Source organism: Pseudonaja textilis, chromosome 2, assembly GCF_049901715.1.
Source record: "Pseudonaja textilis isolate UNSWEBS1 chromosome 2, rPseTex1.2, whole genome shotgun sequence".
Taxonomy (NCBI): Eukaryota; Metazoa; Chordata; class Lepidosauria; order Squamata; family Elapidae; genus Pseudonaja; species Pseudonaja textilis.
In genome coordinates this window covers 103,470,279-103,495,146 of record NC_141991.1, presented here as the reverse complement: position 1 = coordinate 103,495,146, position 24,868 = coordinate 103,470,279, and the positions used below count along the sequence as shown (strand labels likewise).

At 34.2% G+C, this 24,868-nt stretch overlaps 2 protein-coding genes across 3 annotated transcripts in view; one reads left to right on the top strand and one right to left on the bottom strand.

Annotated features, from left to right (window-relative positions):
• Positions 1-24,868, top strand: part of TBCD (tubulin folding cofactor D) — a 281,979-nt gene that overhangs the window by 170,552 nt on the left and 86,559 nt on the right. For both annotated transcript variants that reach the window (XM_087924756.1, XM_087924755.1), the window contains 4 exons: positions 698-846; positions 1,525-1,585; positions 2,623-2,697; positions 4,509-4,603. In XM_087924756.1, the coding sequence (XP_087780882.1) occupies positions 698-846; positions 1,525-1,585; positions 2,623-2,697; positions 4,509-4,603 (380 nt within the window). The remainder of the gene's footprint in view (positions 1-697; positions 847-1,524; positions 1,586-2,622; positions 2,698-4,508; positions 4,604-24,868) is intronic.
• ZNF750 (zinc finger protein 750) lies at positions 5,993-16,280 on the bottom strand. Its single transcript, XM_026702125.2, has 3 exons — positions 16,173-16,280; positions 8,793-10,384; positions 5,993-7,212 (listed from the first exon to the last, which is right to left on the bottom strand). Exons 2-3 carry the CDS (start codon positions 10,199-10,201, stop codon positions 6,510-6,512), a joined length of 2,112 nt encoding a protein of 703 aa, XP_026557910.1. The 5' UTR covers positions 10,202-10,384; positions 16,173-16,280; the 3' UTR covers positions 5,993-6,509.

Genomic DNA, 24,868 nt, shown 5'->3' with positions numbered 1-24,868 from the left:
GCAACTTTAAGATTCCCAGAATTCTTCAGCTAGCTATGTCCACAAGTCTTAAAGTTGCCAAGTTTGGAGACCTCTGGTGTAGCTGATGGGTCTGCAAGTAAAAAATCGTAGGAGCCAGAAAGGATTGTGTTGGTCTGCCACCACTATTCAGGATACCCAGCCCCTTGACTCCACCCCTCAGCCCTGGGAGCTCAGCTTGGTCCTGGGGATTTGGTTTTCACCTATCAGTTCTTTGGGGCCATACAAGAACAGTCAATGTTTCTTGACCCCTGGCTGAAAGAATGAAAAAGGACTTTGAACTAATATGGATTATGTTACTAAAGCATAATAAATATTAGGCAGTTTGTTCTAGGAATAATTAAAAAAGGCATTTCTTAAGTTGTAAACTATGTCCACAAAGCTTGAGCTTAGATTGCACATTTTATATATTTAAATATATTCATATTCATAATATAAATAATTACATTCTATTTAATTAATAAATGGTAATTTACAGGTATTTTATTGGTGAAATTGCTTCTAGATAATGCTGTGCAACCTTTTAATAGCAAAATGTCAGCACAAATTTTCCTCACAAATTATTTCACCAGTGACAGAATATTTTACATTTATTTTTAAAATTGATTTCATGGATATTTTGAAGATAATATGCTTTCTCTCTGCTAACAATATAGCCATGGTGAAATTGCCTTTTCAGGTATCAACGGGGATTCCGATCTTTAGCTGCAAATCTACAGTTTTCTGGCGGAGGTCTCATTCCTCAGAAAACAGAAAATATATCAATTGACACAGGAGAGGAGGAAGAAGAGGAATACGATATTCCAGGAGAGGTTGAAAATGTTATAGGTATGTTTGATCAAAAGCAATGTAAGATCTGATATCCTGGCCAATGTGGTTTATGAATTTGATTTATTGATTTATGTACAATTCCTTATGGTATGTGGTAGGAAAGAATATAAATAGTGTTACGTTATCTTTGTTTCATAGTTAAAAAAATATTATTTATATCTAGATTCTTCCTCTTAGTTTTCATGGCTAAGGCGGAACTAGAACTCATATTCTCCTGTTTTCCACCTGGTGCCTTAATCATTAGACCAAACTTGACACTTCGTTATTAAAGTTGTTATTATTAATTTGATTTGTATCTAAATTAAATGTAGCTAACAATAATACTTTGTGCATGTTACTATACTGATGTTATTTGTGATTTTTGGTTATAGTTCTTGACATTGTTTTGACATTGAATTATGAGTCCCTCCCTTTCATGCCCATTGACTTTTCCTGCATAATTAATTTAATCTTCATTTTAAAGAAGTGTTTAAACATACTTGCGCCAGATCCAATAAAACAAACAAACAAACAAACATGATTTTTCTTACAAAATCATGTTTAGGAATAAATCGCTAACCTTACCACTCCAGTAAGATTTGGAGATGTATCCTAATGAAACTAGAAGTGCCAAGAGAAAGACAATATTTGGCTGCCTTGAATTCATGTTATCTTTTTAAAAACATTTTTTCACAGAGCAGTTGTTGATTGGATTAAAAGACAAAGATACTATTGTGAGATGGTCTGCAGCAAAAGGGTATGTGTTCTTTAGTTAAACTGATTCACACAATTTAATCTATAAATATTGGTAACTAGAATGATATGGAACACAGTGCTATTAAATGTTCTGTATAATATAACAAAACAAAGGCCTTGCTAATGGATTCATTTGATTTTTGTTGCAATATTTAATTTTTCATGTTTGAATTATATTCTAAAGTTTGACTTCTTTTCTTATGCTTTATTTATTTAGTATTATTTAGTATTTCCTATTTAAAAATACTGAAGCTATTTTCAGTAGTTATATTGATAGCCATAGCCAATTTCATTAGTTATAAAAATACATTGTTATAAATAAATACATACATGCATACATACATACATACATACATACATACATTCATGTCCCAAACACTGGGAAGCAATTACATTGAGATGCACATTCTTTATTGCAATTCGTTTGATTGCTGTGAGCTGCCCTTAATGGTTGAGAATTGGGTAATTTAAAAGTTTAATAAATTATTATTATGAGCCTTTGTTTAGTGTTGAATAACAATCTCTATATATTTAAATGAAAATGGACTGTATTTACACATGCTTTTTCTTCATTTTGTGACAAAGATTTCCAAAGTAATAAACAGTGCATATCTAAAAACATTTACTTCTTCATATTTCTGAATCCAGAATCCAGAAATAAAACAAGACCACTTACGACAGCAAATAATATAAGGATTTACTGGGGCCTGCTATGTGTCTTGCCTTCTTATAAATGGATCAGAGACTGTAGCATAGGAACATACCAGAAACGTATTTATAGGAGTTTGATCTGATGATAGGAGAAATATTACAGGTTATCTACTTTGGCATGTCTATGCTATAGAGAATGCAGAAAAAAAATCTGAACTATTTAATCTTCAGTTGAAATTAAATTTGTTCGATCAATATATATTACAGAATTATAGATTTGAGTTTCAAAATTACAAAGCTCAGATTTCAGGACCATAGGTATGTTTATGAAAAACATGGCAAACATAGATTGTTGAAAGTCTTAATGAAGTGCTGTTGCTTTTTCAGGATTGGCAGGTTGACTGGAAGGCTGCCAAAAGAGTTAGCTGATGATGTTGTTGGGTCTGTATTAGACTGCTTCAGGTAATACTTTGCATTTAATTTTTTTTTTTCAGAAATGAAATTTTATCCACAAAAACTTTATCAAGCAGAAGCATAGAAGTTAGATTCCAAAATGGAAATATATTTTTAAAAACTCAACTCACAGTATCTAATTTAATTATTTGGTTTGATACCTATATATATATAGATGTAAGAAAGAGTTTACATTTTTAGTATTTCATCTAACAAAATACTATCATAGAACTAGGAAATGTGCAAAATAAAGATGAATGGTGTCTACAAATTTAGACTGGAAGAGTTAGGCTCCACAGGGTTAGCAAATTTTGTTATAAAGAAAACTGTTCTTTAAAATGCTGCTGATTTGATGCTTGAAAGTCTTCATTTCCGCTTTATCACAAAATGTTTTTTAACAAACAGCACAGACCAACAGTTCATTGCTAGAAATGAGATAATAGATTTCATCTTCAGATGCTCTAATTCTTATCACCATTTTTGTACCTGGAAAATCCACAATTCTTGATAGGTATCCTGTTTTTTCCTTAATTGAGAAACATGTTGATGCAAAATATGAAATCATATTTACATGTTGGTTTAATATCTTGGTTTATTCTAAATCTGATACTTATTTTTAGTATGTTTTTGATTTGAATCGTATTTTTCCTGTTAAAATTGGTTATAATATTTTAGATTACAATCTCAATCTTTTTTTTTTAAAGACTAGGAGGTTTCAGATTCTTATAGTGTCCATTTTCTATCGAGATTTACTTGGTACTGTTATGCCAGGGCACCTTAGAAAATTCACATGGATGCTGCAGGATTGCAAATTACTAGCTTAAGGTAGTTCATGGTTTAGACCTAGGGTTGTGAAAAAAATTGTCAAGGCGTTAAAGGCACCATGAAGTGCCAAAGTTTGGGACCTCTGCTATTGAGCATAGAAAGATAATTGTTTAAATATTTTTTTAAAAACCTAACGTACACCAATGCAACTTATAAAAAAAGGGGAAAAGGGCAGTGTCACTTTGGGATTTTTGTTAGATTGATTCATAGTGACATATTTAAAGAAAATATTTGATTTTATGTTTTGCTGCATAATTACACAGCATCATGTAAGACATTTTAAAAATCAGAATTATTTATTTTATTTATTGTAGAAATTTTATATTGCAGCCTACTTGCACATGGCGACTCAAGACAGTTTACACGGATATAAACACCGTATAAAAGAAATAAAAAGAATAAAATAATAGATTAGTAAAATAATAACCCCCTCCCACCCCAGCGACAACACAGTTTCATACAAACCATTTAATGGGCTCCATCCCACTCTGGGTTCCCCACACCCACAGATAGAACTATGTCTTCAGCACTTTCCAAAAGAGTGTTAGCATAGGGACCAGTCCAATGTCTGAGGGAATAATGTTCCAGAGGGAGGGAGCCCCCACAGAGAAGGCCTTTCTTCTGGATCTTGCCAGATGTATCTCCCTAGGGGATGGGATCCACAATATTCCTTGCCTCTCCATTCTTGTGGGTCAGGTAGATGTGACTGGCAAGAGACAATCCCTCAGATAACCTGGTCGCAAGCCATGGAGGGCTTTAAAGGTGACAACCAAGACCCTGAATTGCATCCGGAAGCAAATCGTCAACCAATGTAGTTCCTGCAGGAGAGGTGATACATGTGCACACTGAGGTTTGCACAAAACCATGGGGGCTGCTGCATTTTGCACTAACTGAAGCTTTTGGATGCTTTTCAAGGGCAGCTCCATGTAGAACACATTGCAATAGTCAAGAAAAATTAGGAAAAATCATCTTAACCCTGTTTTCTAAAACTGTAGTTTTCAGGAAACTGATAATGCATGGCATGGTGGATGTTTGGCACTGGCAGAATTGGGAAGAAGAGGCTTGTTACTTCCTTCCCGGCTATCAGATGGTAAGTGTTTTTTAAACTGAGTTGAACCCAAAATAAAACTCCTCAAAATAAAGTTAGATTTTGATTTGGTATAATTATATGTTAATAATCTGAGCCAGTTTTTGGCTAAGACTAGGTTGGCAGTAGTCTAGCTTTCCAAAGCTTAGGGAGTGCCATTGCTGCCTTTCCTTCTGAATAATTTTAGACATGCAAAGTATCTCATTAGGGGGAGGTGATACCATCAGTCACTGTAGCCTATATAGTTGTTTGTATTTTCAGAGTCTGGGAGAAATTTATATCCTAGCCACCTATATCTTCCTTTCTTATTGTTTAAGATAATAACAGCACTAGCTATCTTCTTTAGTAAAAGTTGTCAGTTACCATCATTAAGTAAGAACTACCTGCACAATCTTCATTAATCACTTATCATACATGGCAGGTTCTCTAAAGACTTAACATTTTAATGCCTCTGGATAATGGTCAAACTATTTATATATTCCATTTGTACCCCATGTAAATACAGGGATTCTTGAACAATGTGACTTTCCTTCAATTCTGATCGAAAGAAAAATGAGTTGCTATGATTTACATTTCAAGGACTTCTTTGAATTTTGTAATTTTGATGGTTAAAAATATAATGAAAGATGTATTTTAGGATGAAATATACTAAAATGCAAATACTTCAGTAAATTACACTTAGAAAGGTATATTTTACTGGAAAATATTCACTATATGTACATAAATAATATTTAAATACAGATTTTGGAATACATATTTGATTTTTGTGCATTTTTTAAAAAATGAATTTTACACTAGAAATGGAATATATACCAAAGAAATACAACATTGACATGAATCAGAAATAGAGTGACCTATTCTTCCCCAGCTAAACATTGTTACAACTGGTAACAAAGATACAAAGATACATTAATGTTGTAACTTTCTGAGGAATATTCATAATGATACTTAAGATTCATCTGTAGCCTTTATGGTTTGTTTCTTTGCAAGTTATTTTTTGCTACAATATAAATAATATTATTGTAATAAGCAGAAAAATTACTATAACATGTAAAATGGAAAATTATTATTACAAACAAGTCTACGAAACATTCACTGATACTTATAGTATGCAATTTCTTTAGTGCTACAAACTCATATGGATGTAAAATATAGAATTCACAACACAAGATTCCTTCTAATATGGGTTGAAATAAATAATTTCTTGATTTGCATTTCGCTCAGTACTTGGGACCTCAAGTTGCAGTTTATCAAACATGTAAGAATTTGTGTGGGACCCTACTTTGTTTAAGTCCTAAATTTTAATTAATTCAATTAATTTAGGCCTTAAAATTTCAACCATAACATTTTTATATTGGGCCATTTGACTTGGGAAAAACACAATACCAAAACTGTAATTTAGAAAGTTTAATATGAGTGCTCTAGTATATTATCAATGATAATTCAATAACACTAATCTTAAGCAATTGGAAATTTTCATTCTTAAAATATTAATAAAACAGCAAAAATACACCGGATAACAAAAAACAGATTTGAAAATGAAATTAGTCAGAGACAGATAGAACACTCTTATTATATCCAAAATGTACTTCTAGAAGCTCTATTTTTGTAATAAATTGTTTTCCCAATAGTGCATTTATGAAACATGTTTCTACAATAGTGCATTTAAGAAATTATCATTTAGCTTCAGTTTTACATTTAAATGTTCACTTTAAAAAGGTATGATTATGAGACATTTCGGTTACTTTAAAATGTATATACAAAACATTTTAATATTTACATAGTTCAATTGAATAGAATAAATGAATCTGCAAAGTAAAAATAAAAAATTGGTACTGAAAAAAAATGTTTAGTTATTTTTGTTGGATAGTGTACATATGAACTCTACTGGATATTTGGTGGAACAATATTATGTTATCCTTGTTCTCTTTCTCAAAGTGAACACTCGACTGCATTCATTTGTTCTTACTCTTTTGGTTCCTGATACTTTTGTTGCTTCTCTGTGATTGGTCCTTTTTTGTCCTTTTGCTTTTTTACAATGATTATTCTGAGTTTCGGGTGGTTCAGCAATGGAATCTCTATATTGAGAATTGTTCTCTTGCATATTTTTCTCTGTGCTCTCTTTTTGAACCGTACTTGGACTGTAGGAAGCTAATTGACAGAGAGCAACGGCTGCAGTTTGTTTCTGCTCATCACAACTCTCAATTGTCCTTGGTTCCTGCACTTCTTTTATAGGCATCACAGAAAGAGACTTACTGAAGGAACCTTTATCTGCTTGGTTCTTAGGGCTACATATTTCTGTCCCCAAATCTTTATTTTCAACTTTTTGAAGGTTATGATCTTTAGTTTCATATAGTGAGTTCTGGAGACTTAAATTTATGTGGTAGTTGTCTTTCACTGAAAGGTTCAAAGGCATTTCCTGCAGTTCCATGCAGTTCTGGTTTTCTGTTGGGAAAGTGCTTGTATATGTATGTGTATCGACTAAGTTTGCATCTGGTTTCTTGGAAAGATTAAGGGGTGAATCATCTGAATCATCTTCGGAACTGGACAAAGGATCGTCATTATTATCATTTCCATGCTGTACATTTTCCTTTTCATTACCGATGTCACTACTGAGAGGAAAAATGGAAAACGTTATTGTCTAATTTGGCAAAATACTTAAATGGGGTAGATACTTTGAATTAGAAATGAAACAAATTGCTTGTATATAAGCTATTAGAAAAATTATATCATAGTTACACACAGACACACACATCATTGCAAATGCATTTGCTTACCTGATTAATATTTTTGCATGTGCGATGTAGTTTTAAATCTCAGGTGACATGTGAGGAATTCATACATTTTGGCTTATTTTCACGAAAAGTTAAGATGATTGCATAAAAGAAAACTATGAAGTCAATCTGTGCATCGTATATACTGAGAAATATATATTTCATTATGATTAAGTATTATGCTTTATCAATGTATATCTGAATGTAGCAAGGATTTTCTGATAATTCTGTTAAAAATAAGTAAATGTTCACTTTGGAGAGGCCTACTATGTATAATGATTGTTGAAAGTGAAACATGTTAAAAGTACAGAATGGGAAGAGGCCATTTAGGCCATTGCTATATACTGCCTATTGTAAAATGCTTTTTTATGCAGGGGTTCCCCTGAAATCTAAAAGTTATTTCAAATGTTCCTCCAGAATAAAAAGCTTTTAAAAGGCTGGTCTAGAATCTGCTTTCATGAAATGAAATATTCAATGCTTAATCCCTTTTTTTTTAATCAAAATGTTATATTATTCCATAGATTCTTCTGGTGTTTGTTTATATTGACTTGGTTTGCATCATATTACTACCTTTATATAATTTTGTTCTCAAACGCTGCCTAGGGTAAGTGCCGTAAATGGTATTGTATGTATAAATAACTGTATAAATGGCAGGATTTAAGTTAGCAATCCTGTGCATGCTTAAACATTTGATTCACTATTTACATGGTGTTTATACTTGCATAAATATGCATAAAGCTAGCTTATAAAGCAAAGAATAAAATAAAAGCAAAAAAGGAATTGATAATTTTGTACTGTGGTTGGCATGTTTACTTAGCACAACAATAGCATATACTATAATTCCTACTAACTTTAATGTGTTCTCGTATTATTTGCCATGCATACCCATTCCCTTATTTAATTTGGGATAATAACACAATAAATATAGAAATAAATTATACTGAGGCATTCCTTTGAAAGGCAAAAGTAAAAGTCCATTGACTGCATTCTTCCCCATTCTCCCTCCAAAACCTCTGCTGTCCTCAATCTGTTTCTTCATTGGATAAGGAGAAGAGAAATGTCTTTTTCCTCATTCAGCACTCAGAACAGCAAATTATTAGACCAGAGCCACACAAAAAAGAGATAGTGGTGAATTTAAGGAAAAAAGTTCGAATTAGGATAGCCCTGGCCTTGCTCACTGGTATGTAACCCTTGTAAGAAATATTCCCCCCCACACACTGTTTTAAAATAAACTTTCCCACCCAGCTATATATAGTTGCAGCCCATGTATTTCCTACTTGCTGTGTGTTTTCCAGTTTGACAAGTAATGAAATATGTCCTAGGAGGCCCTATGTAATGTATCTTGAGGGCATGTTTGCTTTCACCATAGACTTTAGCAGGAAAAAAAAAATGTTTTAAAAGGACATTTGACATTTTACCTTTTAGGAGAGTTTTCTTTATCTTCCTTTGATACAGGCGGAGGAGATTGTTCTGTACTTTTCCTCACAGGTCTGAATGCTGTAAAGCTTTCTTCAGGTTGATCACATTTGTTAATAACTGAAGATGACTTATTAGAAAGATCAAATAGGCCTTCACAACCATGGCTAGTTTGAGTGAAGTTTGTCGGGCTGGGTCTTCCTGGGGACCCAGTTGCTGCACTTCCAGCACGAGGGCTCATTTTGGCATTTTCTCTTTCATTTTGATCTTCTTTAGAATGACCTTTGTTATGCAGCATAGGTATTTCCTTTTCATAGTCATCTGTTTTTTTATGAGAATTTTGTGGTGATAACCTGGCTGGACTCGAAGAATGCGGATAGAGCAAGGTTGTTTCTTCCATTAAATGAGAATTTGTGTCTCTGTTAATATCTGCAATGTGTGGCAGCCTGTAAAATGCTGATTCTGTTGGCCTACAAAATCCATATGGAACTGAAAGATTTGGACGATATGGCTGGAATAAGCGGTAGTGTTCATATGTTGCTGGATTGATTGGTTTAGGAAGTGGTCCTGGATGAGGAAGAAAATGTCTTTGATCTTGAGAACCGTAGACAGACAACACTGAACTTTCACACTCATGAGAGTTTCCTGATAGGAAGTAAGGTGCATAGATAGCTAATCCATGTTCATACAGTGAAGGTGAATATTCTGGAATCATGGGTTGTACATAAGATGGAATGGAAGTGAAACCTTTTGCAGGTGTAATTTTATGATTAAACTCTGGAGTAATAATTGTACCACCTGTTTTCCATAGATTGTTTGGAGCATGAAAGGCTGACTTTGTTGGAAAGGAAGAGCCTTTATTTGAATCGGAAAGAGAACTTAATTGAGACATATCATTATTGTCTTTATTGTGCCGATGCTCTCCCACTGGAACAAATGCAGAAGGCCTTACGATGCCTTCAAGAACAGACTGTACATTGATTGTACTTTCTTCTTCATTACAGAGAAGAGTTAGTTCCTTTTCAGTGGATGGTTTTGGTCCATTTACTGATATAGTTGTCACTTGGTTTTGAATTTCCATATTTTCCTTGGAGTCATCTTTGGCAAATGCATATTGAGGTTTAGAATCAAAATTTGAGAGGACCTTGGAAGAAGTTGGTTTGGCTGCAGTGTCTACCTGACTGATCTGCTTCGTCTCCAAAGAATTTGACTTTGAACATTTGACAACACGATCTTGTTCTGTCACCAGCGTAATGGAGTTTTTGCAAAGCCCATATTTCATATGGTTAAAAAGATGTGATTTCTCATTGCAGGTAAAGGGGCACTGAAAGCACTTGTATTTAAATGGTTTTCCTGGAGGTCTGGGGATATAATGAGGTTTTTTTGGTTTGCGCTCTTTGAGGAGGCTCATCTTGTAGTCTGATGTTACGTTTAGGATTGTCCTTATAACAATTAGTTAACAGAGCTTTAGTTAGTTTAAAATTAATTTGTGCTTTTTATTGTTTCTTCCAGCTCAAAGAAGAGCTTTCCAAAAGATTTGATATGAAGGCAGTTTTGGAAGTGTCAGGAAATAACGGCCCTTGCAAACAGAAAACTGTAATACAAAAATTAGTGTTAGAAACATTAGAGTCTTTTTATAAGGATATGCATATCTCTATCTTCTGGGCCTGAGACATTGTCATTTATTTATTTAGAATATATTCATTATGTAACTATTCCACCTTTCCTCTTGAGCTGAAGCTGAATCCTATGATTTCCACTTTTTTTTCTCCACAACAACAACTTGTTGGTTAGGTTGGTCTGAAAGTCACACATTGAGTTTCTATGGCTGAGAGTGGGGTTCAGCTTGAATCTCTCTGTTTCTAATCTAAAATCTTAAAGGCTACACTATCCTGGCTCTGAATTTTCCATTGTTCTCTGGCAGGTACCTAAATAATATGGATCGTTTTCTGTTCTGGAAGACTTATTTCTTGAAAATGACATGGTATTTATGCTATGGCCAAATATTCTGGGATAAAAATGAAAATATTCAGGAAAGCATCTGAAACTGAACAAAACTGAACAACCTTGTGAGGAAATAGAATCTTTGGAGAAGGGTATAAGTAGGTCAACAGGATGAAGATTATTCCCAGTATACTATCTTTGAGCGGAATGATATTTAGATGTCTTGTTTAATAGCCATTTACTGAACTTCTTTTTCCTGAATGTGTCTATTTGCTTTTCAAAAGCCACATTAATAACATGTAATCTGAGTAATGTGAAGTAATAAATCACAATTTTTCAGGTATTTCTCAACTTATTATTTCTTTTTATCCTAATGCAGAGAATGAAATGGCAAAGGGAAAACACATGGAAACTTACACAAATAAGACAAAGTGCTAGAACACAATGAAATATATATGTGTGTGTGTGTATAATACAAACACACACATATATATATTTCATTGTGTTTTAGCACTTTGTCTTATTTGTGTAATTTGTTTTATATTTTATTATTAGCCATCTTTACCCCATGTGAAATGGTAAGCTAAGCTATAAAATTAAAATCAATTCTGAACATTGCATTTGTTATTTTTGAATATAGAATATTAGCTTCATTGTATGATTAAGCTATTGGTATGATGAGAAAAAAAACTTATTTCTTGTCAAGTCGCATACATGTCAAGACATATATGTCTATTATGTTCCTTTTAAAAAAAATTTCTTCTAAATTTATAATTCCAAATATTTTATTTTTTTCTTTGTAGAGTGTACATTATTCATTAGAATATTGTAGCTGCTTTACCTTATCTACGACCATATTTATTTTTATAGGGTATTTAAAAATTATCCTGTAAATTTATGTAAAAATATTTCAGAAGTAGCTTATAAATTTTATAACTTATTCTACAGCAGAGATCCCCAATCCCTGATCCATGGACCAATACCCATCTGCAGCATGCCAGAAACCAGGCCTTGCAAACATGCAAAGCCCCATCCACGGGATGCAGGCAACACATGAAACTACGCCTTCTACCATCCACAGAAAAACCACTCCACAGAATTGGTACCCCAAAGGTTGGGGGGCATTGTTTTACAACATAGAATTGAGTCTTTATTTTCCCTTTCTGATATATCTTGCATTTATATTTTAGTGATTTATCACCAAAGTTCTAAAATATCTTTCCTGGGCAAGACATAGCTCCCTCTAAAAGAGGAGATACAGCCATTTATATGTGAAGTGATCATTCTGCCCTTTACTGTCAATACTGAATCTCTTTGACCTTTTTGCCACACATTCCTCCCTGTAAAGATCTTCATCATTTGCTGTGACTCTCTCCACCCTGAATAACTTGATGCCATACTCAAACTTAACTGTATGGGTTTGCCCCTGAATCCAAATAAATTACAAGTATTAGAAAAGTGAAGCTAATTTAGAAGAATCTTAGCCTTTACAAACAAGATTGCCCTAAGGGGAAGCACCTAAGTCTGGACTAGCACCCTAATTAACTGACCTGAGGTTCAGGGGTGTTTCCTACCTGAAATTCTGGTTGAATTAATTAAAGAGAACTCTTACAAACAGCACTGGAAGACTATCCACTCAGGATGTGACAGGGAAAAGATGAAAGCAGAGGGAGAGGGAACTGTAGGTGGATGAGACTATGTGAAGAGAAGGCAGGTACTGGTAACAAAAGTAGAAGCCTGAGCATAATCCAGTCAAGCCAGTTAGGGAAAGAGGAAGAGATTCTATGCTAGGGAGAAGTAGGGTGGAGTGGGATTGACTCCATCCTGGAGAGCTGACCCAGCTCTACTAGAGAGCAAACAAGCTTTTTAAGCAGCCTAAGCAAATATTTAAGGACCGGCTAGTATGCATAATTTGCAACATCCCACAGTGAGTCTGATGTTAAGTTATGGAACGACATCTTGTTGCAGTTTCTTTGTTGCTTATAATTATGTTACTAACGAACTCACTGTTGTGTAGCATGGCTGGTCTCTAAGGTATAAAAAATAAGAGTCCAGCATCTATTGATTTATAAAGGCATAATTTTCTTGCTTTCTCTTAGAAATAAAACAAATGGATACTTTTAATACAGGCTGGTGATTTGCTCTGCGGATAAGTCAGACGGGCTTGTATTAACTTGTTCCACTATGTGTACTGATTCTGAAGGCGTGAGAATCTCTCAGAGTCATGTTCTCATGATTTTATAGATGTGTTATGGCAGAGATCTAAAAAGTGATGATTTCATCATGAACTGTAAGCACTATTATCAAAATGATGACTGTTGCAAAACCACATACTGTATGTTACCCGAAACTACAGTAATACAGGGAAATGATGGCTTTACAATTTCTTGAAAAGTTTTTTCCCATTAATGTTTAAACTACAAACTAAAGTAAATGCAGAATATCTAATATTTTCAATGTAAAATATTATACATGTGTGATTACAAATTAAGCTATAAAATTTGTAATTCCTTAAAAACAAATATATGTCAATAAAACTTTATGTCTTTCTGGATTTTTAAATTCATACTTGTGATTGAAAATTCACACACCATACTTTGTTTTAACTTTTACAATGTCACTTGACCCTCTCCTGTTCCTTTTGAACTTGATATTTTTCTATTCATTATGAAAGATTGACCCATCATTTACAATATCAAAGTGTATATCATTCTAAATGAATTTTGCTTCCCTTTAATTCATTCCTGGTTTATTAGTGATACTTTTCCATTAAATTGAAAAAAATAATTTTTTATTTTCTCCTGATACAGGTTAGAATGTAAAAGATGCTTAAGAAGAATTTGGTGGGACTTTTTTTTCAGCTGCTATTTCCAAATTTAGAATGCTTCAAGCAAGATCCACTAAATATAGGAGCTATTTGAAAATCATAAGCTCTACTATAGAAACTATATAAAACAGTATTGCAATTTGGAAGATAATTAAAATAGCAAGTGAATGTTAGTATATTATCTTTCTGACATAGTTGTTTGAATTAATTTATACATGCACACTAATTTATTTGGACAATATTAACAGAAAATACCCATCTTAAAGCAGCAAAATAGTGCTTGAATAATGCAATTTTAAATTTAGATAATGCTGTATAAATAAGGTGCAATATTTGGTGAGTTCAACTTATACCTAAAATACCTCTGTGCTAGCTTTGTGTGAAGAAAGCTATGTAGGCTATTGTAGCCAAGTCAGGAGTCTGATAACAAGTTTTCAGACATATTTTATTAATGAAATAATTAGTATCTGATGATGTGATATTACAATTCACAAAAACTTATTCCTTTCAATAAAATTTGTCAGTCTGAAAGGTGCTACCAGATTCTTTCCAACCTTTGTACTAATTTATAAGCCTCTGCACAAATAATACTTCAAGTTACTGTTGCCACAACAAACTGTCCCCAAGGTTTACAAAGCCAATAGCAGTTTGAATTTATATTCTGATATAAGAGTATACTGAGATACAGTAAAAGGTTGCTCAGTATGCACCATTAATTCTTGAAGTACAAAAAAGGGAAAAAAATAAGTAGTATGTGTTTCCTTGCTAAAACTAAATTTCTATTAATTTATTGCACAGTTAAAGTAAACTTGGAATTTATACGGTTAATTATCATGTGCATGGGAGCTTGCATCTCGGTTTCTGAGATATATCTTTCCAATAACATAACTTAATCAAACTTTTTTGAAATAATCTCTTTGGGTATTTCAAATAGAAAAAGGCAAACTCTGGGTGCAAAATAATTTTTACAGCAAAAATCTATGTAAATAATAACATACCTATGTATTCTATATTTATTCCCCTGTGAATAAATATAGAATTGCAGTCTTAAGGATTCCATAATATATTTGGAATGAACGTGGATTATTTTTACTATAGTGAAGAAAAAAAAAATAGGAACAGGCTAGTGATAACTCTGAATTATGCTTGGTATATAAAATCATTAATTGCCATTCCCAGTTTTTTTTTTAAAAAAGAATATAAGTAATAGAGTTAAAATGAAATACATACTGCTCTTTTTGTGAAACAAAACAATCTAAAGTGAAATAGTGCTAGTGCCAGTTAGATATATGTGGACATATATTTTTTGATTCTAGTACTCTTTGTGTATTTCCAATTACACTGGCAGTGGTGATACCTGGGAAAGGATGAGACTTTATAGATTTGGGAGTAAATTCGAAGTCTTGTTTGGTCTTTTAAAAAGACAAAAGTTATATTAATTTCTGTTAGCCTTTGTTATTACCTGTGTAAATATTTTGAATTCAGCACTGAAAAATAATCATAATGCTTTCCCAATGTACAGCATTACATTTTTTAACACATTCAAAGTGCTGTTTCAAAATATACTTTAGAGCACATTGGTGTAATGATCTTGCTTAATATATCATAGCTACGGCTGGCTACGCAATCATTTTTAAGGAACATTATGCATATGGTCTGCTGCTGTTGCAGCATTCTTTTTTGTGATATTGATCTAGGTGACGAGTCTTTGTTGAGGTGGAGCATTTTAGAAGGGCATGCTATGATTAAAATATTGTGATGTGGCATTATTGCATAACTTAAAATCATGCCACAGTCACCTATCCAGCATTTTGCAAGAATGAGATTGCTGAGTTTTATTCCAGCCCAGATTTTCCAGTGATTAACTACTCCACCTTCTAGATTGCTAATGTTTAAAACTAAAATGACTGATTTTTATTAACAAAAATAAAAAAAAATTGCATGCTTGATGATGATGGGTACAAAATGAGGAAAAGGATAAATTCTGTAGAAGTCAGCACGAACTATAACGAAATAAGATTTTACATTTATAAATTCCAAGTACAGGAATTATTTGGTTCTACATTTTTAAAGCAACTTAAGCCCATTTTATACTAATCACAATAGGTATTCATTTAAAGTAAATTAGCAAGACAGTATACTTTTCTCTCCCATATTTCATGCACACACACACACACACACACATCTTAACAACATCTTAATTATGACTGTCATAGCAACTGATACTATACTTATTTGAATACAACAGAAAACCTGGCTTCTTAATTTAAATATTTAAACAAGTAAGAATACTTCACTTGAATGTGTTGAATGAGGGAATCTTAACAGTTTATTTTACACTGAAAATTAATAAATTCATCTTAAGAATAGCTGTAATAGCACCTTAGCTTGGACAAAGTAATATAGTAATATTGTACAGATTTAAATAAAAAATTACACCTTATATCATAAATCTGCTTTTAAGAATAATGCACTTGTACTGGAAAAACTGTGTTCTGCCAGAAAGGCAGAACATGCTAAGGAATACACTTAACTAACACAGTTTAGTTAGCTGCTTGTCTTTTCTTTTATATCATTTTGTAAATTGTTGAATGGCTGAAAGTTAACTTACCTGTGAGTTTGGGCACTCGGATCCAAGTTGTTCTGAAATATTAAACTGTTGCTGTCAGTGTTGAGAGAGAAGTACCTGTTCACTGCCTGATTAAGTGAAACTGAAGGAGGCTGTTTCAATGGGAGGGACTTAAAAGTGTAGGAGTTAAGCCTTGAGGGTGTAGAGATGCACCTGATATTACTTCAGCCTGAAGCTACAGTTCATGTGTTTTCCTCTATTGCTTTCATTTGATGTTGCTTCAGCATTCGGGCTATTGAGCAGAACTTCTTGTCATGTCTGTTGCCTTCAACAAGCAGTATTTGTGTTACTCTCTGAGTGAATAGCCTCCTGTCAAGGGGAATAGAACATGACACAGGCATGTTTCTTAGTTTTAAATCTTTGAAATCATTTCTGAGTAACAGGGAGTTCATAACTAAGACCAAATGATTATTGCAGGCTGCAACCCAGGACATGACTTGGTTTGTATTTTCTTATCCAGGTCTTTTGGCGAGAATACTTGTATTCTGTAACACAGCTTCCACCTCCCCCCTACATTTGTCCTCATGATAACTTCTGTCCAGAAACGGCAAGACTATGTGCTGTAGAAACCTGCCAAAGCTTGTCAGCAGTTGGCAGCCATAGGATTGTAAGTGGAACCAAGTCATTTCAGCAGGACATTGAATAAGTTTTTTTCTTTAACAGTCACTGAGCATGTTGTGTGACAACTGTACTATTATTACATGATTACTGTGTGTTATTGTATATATGAATAAACTGATTTAGCCTGTCGAAGAGAGAAAAAATCAATTTAGTTCCTCAGCATCCAATTTTACAGGAGGCTCATTTGTTGTCACAACCCATTTTTAATTGCACGTGTATTCCCAGCACTTTTCTTAGTGCAGAAATTCATTAAGGAGATAAAGATGGAATAGTTGCATAATATAGTTTGATTCTCAGAGCTAGGACTTAATGCGAGGATGCTGCTTGAGTGCAAAGGTTAATAATACAATTTTATTAAGCAAAGCAGCAGGTGGAATTTCAGGGAAAACTCTGAAATTTCTAATTGATGGAAGCCTCTCAGAGAACCTAGCAAGGAAAGGAAGGAAGGAGGGAGGGAGGGAGAGAGAGAGAGAAGAAAGGACTTTTATTTTAAACTCTTTGTACAAAATGTTGTTTCCATTGAATTAATGATATGTCTATGTTTTTTCTTCTTTTGAGGGGATAATTATTATTTGACAAAATTTATAGTGTAAGCATTAAATGGAAATATTTTAGTTTTTATGGCTTCTTTTCTGAATGTTCTGTGATAGTGTTGTCCATAATAATGACCTCTGGATAGAATGGACTCTTTGAGTCCCATCATCCCAAATAAGCAGTGGTATATATGACATTCTGTCTGGTAATTACTGGAATTGTTGTCCATTGTATCTGGAGCATTATGGGAAAGGTAAGGCTAGAGCCCAAAGTTAATATTAAATTTGAAAAGATACTTACATATTTGTACATACAAAGTTATGTAGTTGTGCAACTCAAGTAATTTCAGATGTGTACATTAAAAATCCACAATTGAAAATTCACAGTTTAAACTTTCCCCTATCCACAGCGGCAGAAATAAAGGCAGGCATTTGATCAGTTTCAAATGGGGTCCCCACTGATAAAGTCATTTTTACAAAGCCTTGTAGAAAAACAAAGGAGGAGGCAATCTTATGTCTGGGGGAATTATGTTCCCAAGGGAGACAATGACCACAGAGAAGGCCTTTGTCCTAGGTTTCACCAGATGTACTTCCTTGATAGTTATGACTCACAACTTGCCTTGCCTTTCTGTTCTGATGGGCCAGGTAGATATAATTGGGGAGATGTGGTCCATCAGATAGCCCCCATGTAAGGGCTTTACAGTTGATAACTAGCACCTTTTTGCCCCAGAAACAAATTGGCAACTAATTCAGCTCTCTCAAAAGAAATATGGATTTGCACATACATGCCGCTACGTTTTGAGCCAACTGAAGCCTCTAGATCAAATTCACAGCATCACAGTGATGTTACATGACGTATCATGACTTTTCTTCCTTCACTAAACCAGCTGTGGGCATGACCAGCATGTGATGCATCTGGCCCACAGGCCGGAAGTTTGACACCCCTATTCTAGATGTTCTTCAAGGGCAGCCTCATATAGAGTGCATTGCAGTAGTCCAAACCCTAATCTTAACCCAAATGGGAAGTGACCGGGGTGTGGTAGGAAATGTATGTTTTTAAATGTAAAAGGAATCTGCTCCATATTTTCAAAACAGTATTTTTTACAAATCTCCACATGATCCTTTAACATGAAAAGAACGCTTCTTGTTGTGCTTTACAAAAATGGACGGGCTTAAGCAATTGTGCCTATCCTTCCTGACTGTGGTTCAATAATATGATGGTAATTTTAATGCCCCTCCATGAAGATAATATTGTTTATTGGGCAATTGAATTCTCTGTCTGGCCTCATGCCCAGTGAAATTATCAATGCAGCATGCTAAACTAAGAAATGATTTATTGAAAGTCTTGCCAGTGAGGCAGGCTCCTTTTACTCCTTCCATTTTAGAGTGAAGACAAAATAGTTGGGATGATGTTTCCTTATTTACATAGGGGGTGCTTTCCAATATAACTTGCCGCTAACTACAGTTTAGCTTTCTACACACCCAGTAGCAATTTTCCTCAAATTGTCCTTGGCTTGTTTTCTAATGAATGTATCATTCAAACCTAGAGTGATGACTACTCTTCTTCAGAAGATTAAAATGGAAATCATAAAGAAGCTTACATGAATCAAGATTCCTGCTCTGGCTTCTCTTGACCATAAATAATTACAGAAAATTATAAAGCACATGAGATTGCTTGCAGACCAACATCTGGGAATGAGGAGAGAGCCACCAGGCCTATGCAAAACTATGTTTGGTATCTGTACTTTGTAAATGCATTCATTTTGCTTTCAGAAGAAAAGATCTACAAATAGTGGTAAATCTAGTTTGCTTTTCAGATTGATACATAAACAGTAGGAAAAGTGCTGCAAGCCATTTCTTTCTTTTCTTTTGTAAGTTATGTGGACAAATCTGTTGAGGACCTGTGAGATGCCTACACAAGCTTTTGCCTCAACTTAGTACCTTGTGTTGCCTTACAGATGAAAACATGTTATATAATTTAAATTCCCTCTCAAAATACTTCTTATATAATATAAGCAAATTCATGCAATCATAGAGAGGCACATCTGCTAGGTTCTGTTGCTTTTCATCACCTAGCACCAAAGAAGTAACTGGTATTGTCTGCTGTATTTGAGTGAGCATAATCAAATTAAATGCATGCAGAACCGAGGTATTGTTAAATCAGTAGAAAATCAGGCTTGGAGATTAAGATTCAACCCGTTCTGAAGGCCTTGCATTTCTCTTGTGAGATTACCACCTAGGAGTGTTTCTTGATCTGGCATTACTTTAGGGTGGTGGTGATTCCAAGTGACAGTGTTAACATGTTTACACAATCACATTCATGATGATGGCAGATGAGATTCTGCCAAAACGTTGCTACAACTTTAAAAGCACAACTATAATGACGTGGGAAAATACCCGAACAAAGCTGAATACCATACATGTAAGTACCCGCGAAAACTTAAGAAAACAAATCACATTCATAGTATCTACAACATAGTATCAACTACAACAGGATCTATGCTATTGCAATATGGGGCTATCTTTAAGAGAATCTGGAAAAAAAAGTCAGTTGCTACTCAGTACAGTAGCTAGATTATCACTGCACAGTACTGTGTTCACATCAGTTCTATACTGAAAGATCTATGGTGCTGTTAGTGCCTTCAGTGTCACCTCAATATCAACCTGACAGTCTATTACAGCCTAAAGGAGTAGCCCTTCTAAAGAATCACATGTTTGCAGAAATCCAAATGTTATATTAGTGGAAAAGACTCTTCTTCTTTGTCAGTGCCAAGATATGAAATGTACTTCCTTTGCTGCTTCTGCTTTGAGGGTGTGTTGAGATGAAAGGTTTAAATTCAGAGTTTTAACTTAAGAACATTTTTATAATATTTTGTTTTATATTTTCAACTATTATATGATCAAGCTTTGTATGGAATTCTCTATTTTTCTTATTAGTAGTTATTTGAGGTGCTTGTCTATTTTTTAAGGAAGGATGTGAATTCAGTAATTAATAGTATAAATAATGATATATGATTCAGAGGTACCAGCTTCTGCCTACAACCTTTAGATATTTCTCCATATCTAGTTTACAGCTTTCAAATCTATAATCATCTCAGCAATTTGCTGGAATTTGGTGTTGTACTACTTTAAAGTAAACAAACTTTTGTTTAAGATGCTGATCTAATGATCCTTACTCATTTTTTCTCTCTTTGTATTTATGAGGGAATGGGCAGGATATCTTAAGTAAACTCTCGTGATATGGGCTCACCATAGGATAGGGAGGGGGAAGGGGGAGAACAATTAGATTCACTAGCAGGGGATTATGGTCAGAAGTTAGAATACTGAAAGGTAATTTAGCATAATATTGTGTGAGTCAGAATATTGTTTTTCTAGAATTATATATTTAAATAAAAATAAAAGTTTGGTAGTTTCCAAAGTTATTTCAGTCCTGATATCTACATTTAGAGTTATATTTACTGTAAAAAATAAACTCAAATGGCAAATTTAAAGGGCTGTCTGCTTTAGGTTTCTCTGAATCTCTTCCTGTCTATGCTCTGTATGTCAAAACAATTCCCTGCTATTGCCAGTCTCTTGTGCCCTTTCTGCTTGTTACAGTCATAACTAAAGCAGCTACTCTCCGTATTAGTGCTTTTTCTCTGCACAACCTGAATGGATGTGACAGGTAAACATTAGAGGAAAGGCAAAACTGAGCCTTATGGGCAATGATGGCTTTGTAGAGACTGCAATGAAGTGCTACCCTGCCACTTGGGCTTCCTACCATAGCTTGTTGGTAGGAGGCAGTGAAAATGGATGTTATTTGAGACTGTGAACAATGTTTAGGGAGAGGTGATCAAGTTAACATGGATATTAAGGTATTAAGATGTAATTTCTGTAAGGAGGAAGATTCTAATGGTGACAGACTTTGTTCTCTCTCTGTGAGTGTTGTGCGTACCTGGAATGGAAGCAATTACTACCAATGTTCTGTAGCATGGCTTTAAAAAGAATAGTAATTTCTCGTTCTCTGATAAGGAAAGCATGTGTTTCTATGAATTAAAGTTAAAACTGTATTCAAAACGAAATATAGTATCTATAGTACCTACAGTACTATAAGTAAGTACTAAAGATGCACCCTGATCAAACATTGATCGTTGATTGGAAACATACTTTATTTTTTTAAAATTCTTGTTCAGACAAACACATTCTTCCCTTGGCATAGAAAGGCAAACTACTATTCTCTTTGCTCACTTTTAACTATTAAAATCTGTCCTGTGGTAACCCTGTTTTTGTTCAGTTGATATTACAATTATTTGAAAGAACCAAATAGCAAAATATCTCTGTTTTGTGTTATCATTTAATGATGTCTTGTTTCAACCAGAGTCTTAGTCCTGTTGTTATTATTCTCCAACAAATGGTTCAAGGGCTTAGGCTTTTTCTTACTGCTACATATCCTTTTTCAAAAAATTAGGCTTTTGGACTTAGATCTTAGAAGCCTTGTAGATTCTTGAGGTTGCCACCGAAATACATAACATTTTCAATTTATTAGTTATCATGACTGAAAAAAGGAACATATATTTCAGATTAGATAATTTTATTTTAATGTATTTTTTAACGTTAAACTTTTCCTCAGATAGGTGGATGCTGATGGGAAAAGAAATACAGGGAAGCTTGAGATCAAGCACTAGATCACACAGATGAGAATGCAAAGATGAATGCAAATGTGAAAACATAGGTAAAAAGTTGAATTTCAAGGCATAAATAGAAGATTGAAGAAACTAGAAGCAGATGAAAGGTAAAGAGCAGGTTCTATTATCTGTTTATGATATATGCATAAACTATCTCTTAAGGCAATCTGAGAATGCAGTTGGTATTAAATATAGCTATCGGGATGTTAATGTGTAGGACAACTATTGCAATATTGAATCAATTGTCTGACTAACCCTTGTGGGTAGTGCTTGAGAAGGAAACAGACATATGGCGACAAAGTGGAGAAATGAGGTATGTCATGTCCCAAAGAGGCAATTGGACTTCCTTTGTTTCTCCTTGAAAACGTTTCACTTCTAACCCAAGAAGCATTTTTTCAGTTCTGATTGAAGAAGCTTCTTGGATGAGAAGTGAATTGTCTTAAAGGAAAAAGGAAAGAAAGTCCATTTGCCTCTTGAAAAAGCACCTTTGGGACAACCCTGATCTGGATGAGTGAGAATCTCCACAGACATGAAGTATGCCATGGGACTGATTGGCGGCTTTGCTCCTTATGAAAAACAAATTCCACATGGGATGATATATTTAATTGTATGATCCCTGTAAAAGCCATTGTCCTAGATTCCATCGTTTTAAAATATATACTACTACTGATCAATAAGGCCATAATTAAGGAAATTGTCTTTAAAAGGCTGAAAACACCCTACTTTGGCTTTTTTTTGAGCTGGAACCAAAGAGTTGGTTTGTTTGTTTTTTTATGTGGGAGAAATCCAGATATAAGTTGTACTGGAGCTTAGTGCTAAAACACATGACAGAAAGACAGGATATGTCAGACCCAGAAAATACCCTGAAAATGAACACTGAATAGCAAAGACATGGGGAAATATGGTATGATGGGTCAACTTGAATGTTGCAAAGAAAGAAGAACAAGCTGCTGGTTGATCTGCCTTGCTTTCGGATTGTGGTCTAACCAAGGAAGTCAGGATGACACTAAAAATGATCTTTTAGGTGGCCAATCTAAAAGTTCTACTCTTCAACAGGTAAAACATCTGTTACCAGATTATTTAAGTTAGCCAGTTTTTTTGTCCTGGCTTGGGATTTCATGTACTCCATGACAACTATAGATATGTCCTAGTAGCTAGTTGGTATCTGTCTCCATGCATGCTAGAGGGTGCAAATTCAATTTGAAGTTCTGTATCTGTGGAGCTTGTGATATAAAATTTGCTGAGATCTGTGAGTATATAGTTAGGTCTTTTTAATGCAATAGTCAGTGCTTGCTTCTTTACCTTTGCCAGTATTACTTTTCCATATAGACAGTCCTCAACTTTATGAACATTCATTTAACAACTTTTCAAAGTTATGACATGATTTACAACTGGTCTTTGCCCTTAACCACCACTGCAGCATCTGCATGGTCACGTGATCAAAATTCAGCTGCTTGGCAACCAGCATGTATATCTTGTAACAGTATCTAGGAATCTGATTATCACTGATTTTTTAAAAAAATTTGTATCAGTGTAAGCCAAACTGATAAATATTGGCTTGGCTTGTGTATACATTTTAAAGAATGAATTGGAGTAAATACGAAGGTAACTTAAAATAAGCCACGGACCTTTACTTTTCAAATATTGATAATCTGAGGCAGAATGGTATAGAGACCAATGTATCCTACTTGGAAATCAATAGATTCTTGTTTCTTTAAGAAAGTTAATCTGGTTTCTTTTTTATATTTGTCAATCTGAAAAAAGCTAGGGAAGTGATGCTGGCCCCTGGGCATGATCCCAGTGCATCTAAGAGCTTATTAAAAGCCAGCCACTCCCTGGAAGTGGTAGCTTCTGGGCAGACCTGCTCAACTGGGCTGTAGCTGAAGTAGAGCAAAATCTGCAGGTGCAGTAGGTATTGTATTAAACTGGAGGCAATAGAATAAAATACCTGGATATGCAAGTTGAGGGAGTACAGCCCCAGAGACAGGATGCTTCTTGTTTTCTTCATTAATGGATATAACTGGTCCTGGAAAATTGACCTAGAAAAGCTAGTAGCTGTTTTCCACTCTTGAGGTGAACTAATTGTACTTTCATCCAGTATTGTATAATTGTTACATTAATATGGACCAATCACGTGATAGGTGACGCCCTTCGAAAGAGGATGAGTGCAATAATCATATTGTAGGCGATGTAATTCTAGGTTTTATGCAGTGTTGATTGTTATCATTGTTAACAACATTTTGTACAATGCAACTGGTATGAAATAATGCCAGTGTGTCTTGGCATATCATTTGAAAAAAAAATCTGGCTAAAAATGCATGGGTTTCATAATATACTAAAGGAGTTGCATCTCTTAAAGTAGGCTATGACTTTTAACATTCAATACAATTTGGGGGGAAACATTGATAAAGGTTTAGTAATTACTGCTCCCATGTTTAGATTTGTCTGTGGAATTCCAATTTGTCAGAATTTTTTTTTTTTATTATTAACAAATTATAGAGATTTAGAAATATACAGTGTCATTATATCATTCCTAATAGAAAAGAGGTAAGTGAGATTGAGCAGAGTGGGTGTGCTTTGAGTCCCATCAATTAAACAGTTTCATCTAATGGAATCCAGGAAACAAACAGATCTTCTCTGTTGTGGGTTCTGGAATTCTGTCTTCTCAGAAATCCAGATGGCTCCATCTTCATGATATTCAGGAAACCATTGAAGACCTAGTTATTCTCCCAGACTTTGGGCTGGGGGATAGTTATACCCCAGTTGGATTTTTTCTGCGGAGTAGTGGTTAAAATGCCAGTCTAGAAACCAAGAAACTGAGTTATAGTCCTTCCATTGACACACACACACACACACACAC

Bases quoted from the DNA above. Each gene is read 5' to 3' on its own strand.
- ZNF750 (XM_026702125.2), bottom strand. From the start codon at position 10,201: ATGAGCCTCCTCAAAGAGCGCAAACCAAAAAAACCTCATTATATCCCC. The intron at 7,213-8,792 runs GTAAAATGTCAA...TTTTCCTCTCAG, and splicing joins AAAGAAAACTCTCCTAAAAG to TAGTGACATCGGTAATGAAA.